This window comes from Salvelinus fontinalis, chromosome 40, assembly GCF_029448725.1.
Source record: "Salvelinus fontinalis isolate EN_2023a chromosome 40, ASM2944872v1, whole genome shotgun sequence".
NCBI classification, from domain to species: domain Eukaryota; kingdom Metazoa; phylum Chordata; class Actinopteri; order Salmoniformes; family Salmonidae; genus Salvelinus; species Salvelinus fontinalis.
The window spans coordinates 16421195-16434691 of NC_074704.1; the positions used below are offsets into that span (position 1 = coordinate 16421195).

At 42.6% G+C, this 13497-nt stretch overlaps 1 protein-coding gene across 3 annotated transcripts in view; it reads right to left on the minus strand.

Annotated features, from left to right (window-relative positions):
- Nucleotides 1-13497, minus strand: part of LOC129839784 (VPS10 domain-containing receptor SorCS1-like) — a 178275-nt gene that overhangs the window by 87838 nt on the left and 76940 nt on the right. For all 3 annotated transcript variants that reach the window (XM_055907422.1, XM_055907423.1, XM_055907424.1), the window contains exon 2: nucleotides 722-789. In XM_055907422.1, coding sequence (XP_055763397.1) covers nucleotides 722-789 — 68 coding nt within the window. The remainder of the gene's footprint in view (nucleotides 1-721; nucleotides 790-13497) is intronic.

Consider the following 13497-nt stretch of genomic DNA (forward strand, 5'->3'; position numbering starts at 1 on the left):
ACTAAAATCCTCTAACTGTGGTGTTTCCCATGGACAGTCAAACACTTTACATTTTCAGCAAATTCTCAAACATACTTGTACGTGACTCTGAACAGAATCACAGACTGTCACACTGTATAAATAACCTATTGGGCACCGAATATCAAGGTAGCAAGAACACAACCTGTCGACCTACAAAATACAAGATATTACAACTATAGCCAAGGGAGTGGATTATGTATGAATTCAGTTTTCAGTAATGCGGAGGAGCCCCTTGAGCTGAAAGTGCAGCGAGACTCGCTTGAGCTGCACTCAAGGCCAGTCAAAGTAAGTGCACTTGGACAACACTGGAGAGCACATTGGCTGTCCGTGAGTAGCTGTGACTCATATTCACACTAATGCCTGCCTGCTTTGGGATGAATTAAACATCTAGTCGGGCGGCTGGAAGGTTCTGGAGACAGGTGCACGTTTTTCGGGCGAAAAGTCTCCTCAATGAGGAGAGGGCAAGTTGCACCGTTTAAATATTCAAGGTGATTTTGTTGTAAGCCTTCGATTTGTCAACCTCTTATAGTGATGTACTTATACTTATTATATGTATTTATAATGTTTATGGTATACAAAGGAGACAGAACATGAAACACGACCTTGTTACTGCTAAAATCCGATATAAAAGGCAGTCACTGAAGACTTTACACAGAAATGTACACAGAAGACTTACTTTGTCATTACATGATGTGCTTACCTCCACAATGAGCTCTCTGTGACACTGTTCAGGTTGAAGTCAAACAGCTTGGTCAGCATGAGAATCACCTGCAAGACATGAGGAAAAATCCTTATTAATACACTTTAATACAGAGCCTACAATAAATGCACGTTTCAACACACAATTCATCTTAAAGATAGGCGTAATCGCATTTCACATAGCATTTCAAAACATTTGATGATTCGTCCTGAATTACATGTTCAGCAGTAGGAGACCGTGTTTCTTCTACAGTATGTGAAATCCAAGGAAATGATCTGTTATTGGAGTTACAAGCCACAGGTCATCAACAATTTGGCCTGTAACATCCCCGAAAGGTTGCTGAATCAAATCCCCAAGCTGACTAGGTACAGCTGAGCAAGGCAGTTACCCCAGTTACAGCCCCTGAGCAAGGCAGTTACCCCACTGTTCCCCGTGCGCCGATGACGTGGATGTCGATTAAGGCAGCCTCTGATTGAGGGGTTGGGTTAAATGCGGAAGACGTATTTCCGTTGAATGCATTCACTTGTACAACTGACTAGGTATCGCCCTTTCCCATGTTCAAATGGTGTCCCTTTATTTCATGATCACTTGTGTAATACAAGACGCTTGTTCCATACTTTCGAAAATCACCCATCACATCCTTTTCAAAATAGAAAACGGAAGGAACAGAGAAAGGAAGCTATTAAATGTTTGATATGTAGCCTCTGTAGCCACACATGAAAGGCGTAGTTCCGTCTTTGGGAAACTCACGGTCTACCTGATAGAGAATACATTAAACAAATGTGTCCTCCACCTAGCTTGTTCAGGGGATCTGACTACTGACTAGCAAGCTCAGCTGAACTGTCAGCGAAAAGAACTAAAAGATACATCAGACGAACAGTGTGTGATGACTAATTATTTAGAGCTCGTTACTTAATCATATCCTATTCAATCTAAACGTGGCACTGTAAATATTCTTTATAACTGTAACACCCTTAAAGTGCATGGGATTTAGAAGGACAATCTGGGTCGATCCAAGTCTTCAGGGAAAATGAAAAGACAGATAAATCGCATTCCGCCCGAAGCAGAATGAGAACTACAGAAGTATGGAACTACAGAAGCACGGAACTACAGAAGCCCTCGCAATCTATTTGCTTTATGACTAGAGGTATATTTGAAATTCATTGCAATTTGTGGCGATGGACCTACTCACCAAGCACACCTGTAGTTTACCAGTCTACTTTGACATGGTACTATAGACCCCTGATGTTTCACGCACTGTTTGCTGTCTGTTAGCATGTTGCTAACTGTGTGGAATCGCCTGGAGTATGATGTCATGGGTTTGACAGTTTCGGGATTGTTCAAATGCGTGTGGATGTCATACAACACAGAGGTCAGTAACAACATGGACAAGTCGAACAGATCCAGCAGCAGTGTTATGTCTATCTTTATCAGCCTCATGTCATCCAGATGACCTTAGCATCATCTAGATAGCTTATCTTTCCCCCCTCCAAACACAAACACCCATAGGCGTTCTGAAACTTCTAAGAGGAACTTCGGGGAACTGCATATTCAGGGGAAAAAACTCTGTGGAATATCGTCCCAAGTCCCTAGTGTAGGGCAAAAACAAAACAACCGGAGCCTATAAACAATTTGTACATGCCGTCTCCAAGACCGGCTACACAATGTTCCTTGGCTGCCCGCTGCGTCATGGCAACATCCAACTGTTTCCCTGTCCCTCGGATACCTTTGAGTCTACCACCCGCTGCATGTTGTGGAGGCAGGCGTGGCAGAGGAGTCACCGCCGTGGAACTTGTGTGACTTTGTGAAGTGAGTTCCGCCAGCGTGGGGGCCCCGCAAGTGAGTTACAACGCCAGAACAGATGCACCTCTGCAGCGGGGAATTACATTGTGAGGCAGGCCCCTTTGATCACGCTGTATTATGTATGAGGCAACATCTGCGGCCTCGGAACGCACCGAACCAAGGCACGCACACTTTCTCACACACACACACACACACACACACACACACACACACACACACACACACACACACACACACACACACACACACACACACACACACACACACACACACACACACACACACACGGCTGCTTTGGGTGGACCTGTGGAGGAGTTAAGGTTAGAGAGAAGAAAACATCAACACAAAACTCCTTTAAATTAAGAGCTTGTACACAACGTAGCCAGGCGTCTCCACTAAGCGTCTGAGTGGTAGATACTCCGGTGAGGAGAGATTTACCCCAGGGGATGAATAACCTCACATGTGCAGATGAGACCAATGCATGCTAATGACCCAGTCCATTTCGCTGGCCAGCTGGAGGGGGAATTCGCACACAGGCGCACACACACACACAAGGCTTCTCTCTCTCCCTCTATCTCTATCTCCGTCCCTCCTCTCTCTCTCCTAAATTCTACCAAACCTCTAAATTCAGTTCTTCTATGTCTGTGTCAGAGCAGGTGCCCTTGTACCAATGTATCTCTGTACTCCATGCCTATGCCTCCGCCTCCGCCTGTTTCTGTGTACTAGAGCCAGGTTCTCTATCACCTCGCCCAAACAACCAATAACCTGCACAGATAAAGTCCTTTAAAAGCAAAGTAAGCAGAGCTGGAAAAGCGGAGCAGGCCAGGCGGGGCTGGCTGTGTAGCTGGCATCATTAGCTGAAGGACAGTGTGCATGCGGACCCTTCGGTCTGCCACATATGGAGCCTAATGTGGGTGGCCATCAGCGTGCGTCCGTGTCAGATGGTCTCCCCGCTGGAAAGTGCATATGCTACATTACCGAGCTTGCCAATTAGGCCCGTGGGTAGACTCCTACTGTAAATATTACCTTGCCGAGCAATAGAAGGAAAAGACAGACTTTTGGAAATGAAGATATTTGAGAAGGACTAACAAAGGGGAGAGAGTTGTGTGAGGGAGAGAGTTGTGTGAGGGAGAGAAGATGGAAGACTGACTTTTAGCTTGTGAGGTGTTTGGGTTTACGTGGCTGTGGCAGGTTGAGGCGGCAGAGCTGTTTATGGATGCATTATGCTGAAACCCCACATTGAAGTAAGTCACTGGGCTTCAGAAAAACGTTTGTGGTGGTAGGCCTGGTGAGGTCTGTATTAAGTGTTCCCTTTCGAATAAGTCAAACTTTCAAAGTGCATTGAAGGCCAGTTTGAGGGAGTTTGCAAATGTTATGCAAAGTCTGGTTGGCAGAATTTTAGGGGGTATTAGAAATGCAAAGAGAGGTTTGAGCTCAGGGTGCGGATCAATAACAGCTGTGTTTCTGCAAAGACTTAAGTGCTTAGACTTTCTCTTTCACACACAAATACACACAGAGAGAGACAGAAACACACACATAAATACACACACACAGAGAGACAAAAACACACACACACACAGAGAGAGAGACAGAACACACACATAAATACACACACACAGAGAGACAGAAACACACACACACACAGAGAGAGAGACAGAACACACATGAACACACACACACACAGAGAGACAGAAACACACACACAGAAATACACACACACAGAAAAAAACACACACACACACTGTGTGTCTTTGCTGCCAGAAAAGCGCTCGTTGTGTATCCCGCTATCTGGTGATTGTCCTTGACAAGGGGAGAAAAAGAAAATGATGAACAACGATCAAAATCCCCAAACACGCATATACAAATAATAATTACCATCTCCTACGGCAACAGAGAGCCCAGAACAGTAAACAAATAGAAAACACAGGGATCCAAGCCACGGCTTTGTCTGACTGTGAAACTCCCAGAAATTAGACATGTTAAGCACACACTTTAGGGCATTCATATAAAACTCTTTGTTTTCTTTTGTATTTCTTTCACTAAATTGTAATCACGAGAGAGGGAGAGAGTTTAGTCATGTTTTTCATGCTAAAGTACAATTCTGTATTCCTCACTCTAATGTTTCAGGTATCGTCTCAGGTATTCAGATACTGTAGTAGGTGGATGCACTCTAGAGTCTTGACTGTTCAAGATCCAATTCCGTAAACACTGCTCGCACCCAATGCTTCTCTGTGTTTTTAATCTATAAGGAATGCATTGCTCGCTACTACACCTCTGCACACTACATATCTATTATATTCCCAAGAAAAAACAAGTTAGTCAAATATATATATCTAAACATGATTCATCTTCCTAGATGTTCAAAAACCTGAATCTGTCAAACTCTGGAGGGATCATCGTGACAACATGCCTTCTCTCTGTAGGATTAGCTGTTGTCGTTTCATATTTTGGAAATATTTCACAATCCATGCCTATTCCAGATATGAAAGTAAAATGTTGCTGCGAACCTGGATTTTCAAGACATCTGTCAAATTCTTGGATATCCCCCAAAAACCTGTCTCCATTGATGAACAAAATGTGTCATTTGAGAGCAATGTCCCAGGGTAGGAAATGTTAGTATAAATATCAAACATTTATAGTAATGTTCTGGGTTTTAGAATGCCTATTTCCGGGGCCTAATTAGCTAGTCTTCTGTTAACTTTTTTTAAGTCTGTATTATAATTTTTTTGTAAAAATTTTTTTGGCAATATTACCCCGAAACCACAGTGATATAGTTTTCTGTATACTTTAAGACTAACATATTCAGTGTTGTAAACCAACTTGTTGACATACCCCCAGGGTTTTAGTCAAGATCTGTCACACAGTATGCACAATCTCTCTATTCACGGCAGGATATCGTATGTTGATATGTATATTCCAGGTTGGATACCATGTTAATAAGATGTTATATTGTACTGATGTACAGTTGAAGTTTGAAGTTTACATACACCTTAGCCAAATACATTTAAACTCAGTTTTTCACCATTCACATTTAATCCAAGTAAAAAATAGTAAGAATGTGAAATGTCAGATAAATAGTAGAGAGAATGATTTATTTCAGCTTTTGCTTCTTTCATCACATTCCCAGCGGGTCAGAAGTTAACATACACTCAATTAGTATTTGGTAACATCGCCTTTAAATTGTTTAACTTGGTTCGAACAATTCCGGTAAACTTCCACAAGCCTCCCACAATAAGTTGGGTGAATTTTGGCCCAATCCTCCTGACAGAGCTGGTGTACCTGAGTCAGGTTTGTAGGCCTCCTTGCTCGCACATTTCTATAGGTTTGAGGTCAGGGCTTTGTGATGGCCACTCCAATACCTTGACTTTGTTGTCCTTAAGCCATTTTGCCACAACTTTGGAAGTATGCTTGTGGTCATTGTCCATTTGGAGACCCATTTGCGACCAAGCTTCAACTTCCTGACTGATGTCTTGAGATGTTTCTTCAATATATTCACATCATTTTCCTTCCTCATGATGCCATCTATTTTGTGAAGTGCACCAGCCCCTCCCCGTGCTTCACGGTTGGGATGGTGTTCTTCGGCTTGCAAGCCTCCCCCTTTATCCTCCAAACATAACAATGGTCATTATGGCCAAAGAGTTCTATTTTTGTTTCATCAGACCAGAGGACATTTCTCCAAAAAGTACGATCTTCGTCCCAATGTGCAGTTGCAGACCGTAGTCTGGCCTTTTTATGGCGGTTTAGGAGCAGTGGCTTCTTCCTTGCTGAGCGGCCTTTCAGGTTATGTCGATATAGGACTCGTTTTACTGTGGATATACAGTGGGGAGAACAAGTATTTGATACACTGCCGATTTTGCAGATTTTCCTACTTACAAAGCATGTAGAGGTCTGTCATTTTTATCATAGGTACACTTCAACTGTGAGAGACGGAATCTTAAACAAAAATCCAGAAAATCACATTGTATGATTTTTAAGTAAATAATTTGCATTTTATTGAAAAAAAAGAAAACATGCAAAATTGGCAGTGTATCAAATACTTGTTCTCCCCACTGTAGATACTTTTGTACCTGTTTCCTCCAGCATCTTCACAGGGTCCTTTGCTGTTGTTCTGGGATTGATATGCACTTTTCGCACCAAAGAACGCATCTTCTTCCTGAGCGGTATGACGGCTGCGTGGTCCCATGGTGTTTATACTTGCGTACTATTGTTTGTACAGATGAGCGTGGTACCTTCAGGCGTTTGGAAATTGCTCCCAAGGATGAACCAGACTTGTGGAGGTCTACAAATTATTTTCTGAGGTCTTGGCTGATTTCTTTTGATTTTCCCATGATGTCAAGCAAAGAAGCACTGCGTTTGAAGGTAGGCCTTGAAATACATCCACAGGTACACCTCCAATTGACTCAAATGAAGTGAATAAGCCTATCAGAAGCTTCTAAAGCCATGACATAATTTTCTGGAATTTTCCAAGCTGTTTAAAGCAGCTGTTTAAAGGCACAGTCAACTTAGTGTATTTTAAACTTCTAACCCACTGGAATTGTGATACAGTGAATTATAAGTGAAATAATCTGTCTGGAAACAATTATTGGAAAAATGACTTGTGTCATGCACAAAGTAGATGTCCTAAGCAACTTGCTAAAACTATAGTTTGTTAACAAGAAATTTGTGGAGTGGTGGAAAAACGAGTTTTAATGACTCCAACCTAAGTTTATGTAGACTTCCGACTTCAACTGTACTTAGTAGTTATCTACCTTGCTTGCAGAAGAACAGATAAACACAAGACACCATGGTGGGAAGAAGACTCTGAAATTACTAAAACACATCCAGAGTGCAAATGCAGATTTTTATTGCTGTAGTTTGATTCTGCCACCTGCAAGGCTAATGACCTGATTAGATGGCAGGATTCACCTTATTCACAGCGTGATCACTGTTACAGGGGAAGACATGGAGCTACTCTGCGTGTGCGTGTGCGTGTGTCTAGATGAACGAGCTACTGGGCTCCCCGACTTAATTCCAACTGAACACTGTTGAATTCACTTATATACACTAGTCAAAAGTACCAGCCTCAGAAATCGGCAATTATCTAACTGCACCTCAGATTGCAGCCCAAATAAATGCTTCACAGAGTTCAAGTAACAGACACATCTGTTCAGAGGAGACTGTGTGAATCAGGCCTTCCTGGTCGAATTGCTGCATAGAAACCACCACTAAAGGACACCAATAATAAGAAGAGACTTGCTTGGGCCAAGAAACACGAGCAATGGACATTAGACCGGTGGAAATCTGCCCTTTGGTCTGATGATTCCAAATTTTAGGTTTTTGGTTCTAACAGCCGTGTCTTTGCGAGACACAGAGTAGGTGAACGGATGATCTCTGTATGTGTGGTTCCCACCGTGAAGCATGGAGGAGGAGGTGTGATGGTTTGGGAGTGCATTGCTGGTGAGACTGTCTGTGATTTATTTAGAATTCAAGGCACACTTAACTAGCATGGCTACCACAGCATTCTGCAGCGATACGCCATCCAATCTGGTTTGCGCTTGGTGGGACTATTATTTGTTTTTCAAATCAAATTTATTTATATAGCCCTTCTTACATCAGCTGATATATCAAAGTGCTGTACAGAAACCCAGCCTAAAACCCCAAACAGCAAGCAATGCAGGTGTAGAAGCACAGGACAATGACCCAAAACACACCTCCAGGCTGTGTAAGGGCTATTTGACCAAGAAGGAGAGTGATGGAGTGCTGCATCAGATGACCCGGCCTCCATAAATCACCCGACCTCAACCCCATTGAGATGTTTTGGAATGAGTTGGACCTCAGAGCGACTACCTCATGAAGCTGTTTGAGAGAATGCCAAGAGTGTGCAAAGCTGTCATCAAGGCAAAGGGTGGCTACACTGAAGAATCTAAATTCTAAAATATATTTAGATTTGTTTAACACTTTTTTGGTACTACATGATTCCATACGTGTTATTTCATAGTTTTGATGTCTTCACTATTATACTACAATGTAGAAAATAAAATCCTTGAATGAGCATGTGTCCAAACTTTTGACTGGTACTGTATACTGCCATGAATTATGCACATAGACTCGAGATTGTTCACAGTCTATTGTTTTGGGGGTTTGAGTGTGTGTGTGTGTGTGTGTGTGTGTGTGTGCGTGAGTGTGTATGCTTGTGTGTGAGTGCAAATGTGCATGTGTGTGAGTGCGAATGAGCGTGTGCGTGTCTGTGCATTGAACGTGCGCACGTGGGTCTTCAAATGAATGATGTATCTGAAAACAATGTTGATTCGGGTAATAAATCACTGTTTAGTACTTCGAAATAAGGGGAAGATAACACTTGACAGAATTATTGAAATTGAATTCATGGACACTCTCGCTCTAGACAACAGATAACGGGACTATTCACATTATCCCAAGTAGGTAAGAGTTCCTGCCTGCGTAGTATGAAAAGCCAGAGCTCCAACAATTGAGTTTTAACTTCCAAAGTAGGTTACAATCCACCCACTGGTTAAATATAGTACATCACTTCCGTGCTGCGAGAGAGGAATGTGGTTGCTCACTCCTGATCATTTGACAAATAAAACTGAATATATGAATGTTAATCCAATGAACCCGCTCACATATCCCCAGGGAATATTGCAATAACACATAAAACCTTGAACTGTCAACGTGGAAAATCGAGTTTTATGTTAGCGGTGACAGAAAGGTGTGGATATGAAAGCACTATGAAACTCACAGACATACTCAAAGTTTCTAGTGGTATTGAATGGGAATGAGAAGTCTGTGGGTATATGATTTTCAACGAGTTGAAAATCAAGTTTTATGTTAGCGGTAACAGAAAGGTGCGGCAATGAAAGCACTACACAACACGGACATACTCAAAGTTGAGACTGGATGCGAAACCGAGTCTATGAGTAAAATGCTGTGGCTGACTTGGTTTTCGGTACTAGACTACAGAGGCCCAAGAGGCTAGTCTAGCGGCTGTTTTCCCCCTACGTGTTAACAACACAACCTACATGAGATTATTAACTACAGTCGCTACACTACTAGACAGATGGAGCGTGACATATAAAGCTAAAAAGAATCTCGCTCATTGCAGATTAATTATTCAGATGTTCATCCTCAGAAGTAGCATCAGCTCACTAATGGGATAATAAAAGGTATTTACAAAGCTACATCTATCTATCTATCTGGCAAAGACACTCTCTCCCCCTCTTCTCTCTCTCCCTCGGAGGCAAAATAATCGGTCCACTTTTTGTCTCATTGATATCGCTTGATTGGCCTCCAGTTTGGGGCTGGGTAGTTTGAGTAGTGGGGGCCGAAGGCAGATGAATTGTCCCTCCAGGCTTTGCTGCCAGAGAGATAGAGATAGAGATAGAGATAGAGATAGAGATAGAGATAGAGATAGAGATAGAGAGAGAGAGAGAGAGAGAGAGAGAGAGAGAGAGAGGAAGGCCAAGGGAGTGAGAGAGAGAGAGAGAGAGAGAGAGAGAGAGGAAGGCCAAGGGAGAGAGAGAGAGAGGGAAAGAGAGAGACAGAGAGAGAGGGAAAGAGAGAGACAGAGAGAAGGAGGAAGAGGGAGAGAGAGCGAAGGAGGAAGAGGGAGAGAGCAAGAGAGAGTGAGAGACAGGGGGGAAGAAGAGATGGTGGTAGTAGCTAACAAGCTCTTCTCTGCCAATCTCTTTCTTTGTTCCCATTATTCAGAATCAAAGACTCCTGATTCCCAGCATTTGCATGTGATTAAAGGTGATTAGCAGTACAGCTCCACAGTCTAAACCAACACTTCCCTCCCTTGCAAATCATCGCGGCCCACCCACCTACTGCTAGTTTTGCAATCACCGCCAACACTCACCACCGCCATGACACTGACCCCCTTTTTGTTGTTGTTCGGCTCTGGTGTGTATCAAACCATTGTGTGAGGCACCGCAACATCATTCACGTGCTTAATTTGCGTCAAAGAAAACACGTTGGGAAAAAGACAAACCAAAGTAGGCATTACGTTGAGGGATAAAAACGATACAAATGAGAAACAAGATTTTCAAGTAGCTGAGTTTGACGCGGTGGCTAAAGAGATAGCCGTTAACACGAGAACACAGAGGAATGAGAATTACAATCAACGGGGGTCTTAACCTTGTCTCGCACGTCACTGTAATGAGATGATAAAACGGATCCCCGGGGGGTTGGAACAAGCCGTGTACACAGACAGCTGTATCAATACGGGAGCAATTGTTGCTGAGCTTCATACTCGGGTAATAGAATAGGAGACACGCGGGGCACACCAATAGGCACACTCAATTTCAGCACAAGAGAGCATTGTAGAAGTTCCAGGAAGAAAATATATGGCATTCAGAATAGTCACCAATGTCATCATTGTCAGAGATACAGCATTATTCAGAATAGTCAACAATGTCATCAATGTTAGAGATATAGCATTATTCAGAATAGTCAACAATGTCATCAATGTTAGAGATTTAGCATTATTCATAATAGTAAACAATGTCATCAATGTCAGAGATATAGCATTATTCAGAATAGTCAACAATGTCATATATGTCAGAGATACAGCATTATTCAGAATAGTCAACAATGTCATCAATGTTAGAGATATAGCATTATTCAGAATAGTCAACAATGTCATCAATGTTAGAGATATAGATTTATTCAGAATAGTCAACAATGTCAGAGATATAGCAGTATTCTATTCAGAATATTCAATATGTCCTGTATAAAGCAACAACAAAAAGAAAAACAAGATAAGAGGAAGGAGAAGAAAGACAGAACTCTGGTTTCAATCACGGTCCATTGGAGTTTGATCAATCTCCCCGTGATGTCAGATCTGACCAAGACTTCAACCCAGCCCACACAGGAAATCATTCAAGGCCAGACCGTCAGTGCCAGCCTTGGCTGAGGAGGCCACACACAGCCACACACACAAACAAGGACAGAAGGGAAGCCGCCATGCTAGGGCCAAAAGATTGATAGGACCAGAGGAGACCAACACTGTAGCCAGCAAGGGGAAAAACACAACCAGTTGTCGAATCAATGGCACCCATTTCTAAAGTGTCACCTGGAGACGATCTCATTGGCTACCATCCACCGAATCCATTTACAGGGGGTGCAATCAGATTCATTGATCTGAACAGTGTCATTAACTAGGGGATAATACAGGGGGCATGATGTAAACACGATCAATGTCCATCACCCCAAGGCCTCTCCTTTCAACACAGCGCTTAACAAACAGCCTCACCTTCACTGTAATGTAAACTCCATTCATGTACAATTTATAGGCCTCTATCACCTCCTTGATTATTTATGGTAAATCATCATATGGGGGCACATTCCACGCCACGAACAGTAGTACTCTAAACTCAGAATTGCCGCGACACCTTTAGCGTTGCCCTTTGCATAGATGTCCCAGTAAATCATGTAAATAGTGGGGTTAGTGAGCTGTGGTGTATTTGTTTACTACAGAGGGACATGCCTGGGCAAGTCCAGGCGGAACCATACGGCTATTTAAAATCTCAACAACAATGAGTTGTTGTCTAACGGACAGGCGGGAGGCCCCTATTGGTTAGTGGTTAGGGATCGGGAATGATTGATCGGTTGATCCGCGTCCGCCAACCCCTTTTACTGTTTTTAATGGCGTTCTTGACACTATATCCAATTACTTAGAATAATTATTTGGGCTTGGGGAGCTGATGACTGGCTGCATTTTGGAAACGTGAGACTGGATCGAGTCCAAGTTAATGCATAAATTAATAGGCCCGGGCCACAGGGAGGGGAGTTGTTCAATCTCTCATGGAAAGAGGAGGTTACTGTATACAAGGACCTCCTCCATGAGGAGACAATTGAAAGCAATAAACCCTGGGGGTTATTGGCAGGACATAAACCTCCACTCCCCTTATCCTCTTGTCTATTTATTGTTTATTGTGACTTCACATATACAACGGCAGCACACACAGATCCACTCACCTCTATTGGCCCGAGAAAGGAAAAAGGGGAATGGGATTCTCCTTGGTCAGCTAAAATGGAGGAGAGCGAATGAGCCCTAAGGGAAAGCAGGGAGATTATGGAAAGGGGAATTAACAATTGAGAGACGCATAACTGGTTTAAAGTTTTGATCTATTGACTAATCGACAAAGACTCAGGCAGGATCCATAGAAAGCCAAGGGAAGCTCACCTTTGTGTTGCAGATCGTTCCACATGTTCTTGTAATGCAGGGGAGAAAAGCCCCGTTTGAAAGGCACAGCTAAAATAAGCTGCTCTGCAGAACACAGTGTACTAGTTGACTCGTGGTTAGCGGATAGGGACATTCTGCTTACTTTTCAGGGACAAAAGTTCAGCTCCGTCTGTGGAGAAAAGTGTCAGGGGAAGAGACTGAGCATACTAATTAATAAACTCTAAAAACATACTGCTGTTCAGTAGGTACTAATACCATTCTAAATTGATGCATTTAAATCCATAAACTTGAAACAAACCCTTCATGAAGTTGTCCTTTTTGACAATGGCTTTGTGAAATTAAACTCCCTCTCCCTAGACAGTTGTTACGTGATGATTAAATCTTCAATCTCAAATCTAACTGTAAAAAGGTCGCCAGCTAATTTGATTTGTGGGCCCCCGAAGAAATTCATTATAAATCTGAAGAACACGTGGAGGGAATTCGCATTTGAAATGTTTTTTATGATTACAGAAATATAGAGAGAGGCTTTATTGTACAATATCGTACTATACAGCTACGCAAAGTTCAGTTAAATGTAATTAATTTTGTGTATCCTGGGGATATGGTTATTATTAGCAAAGGGATGTGGGAGAAAACAAGCCTGATCCATTCATTACAATGAATTTCCAGCATTCCAAATTCTGCCAATTCAGTACTTCGCTTACCTTACCAATCGTACAGTCTACCGTATTTACCAGATGCAATAAGTAATAAGTGGATGTATTGACGTGGCGAGGTCACAGGAGGTAAATGT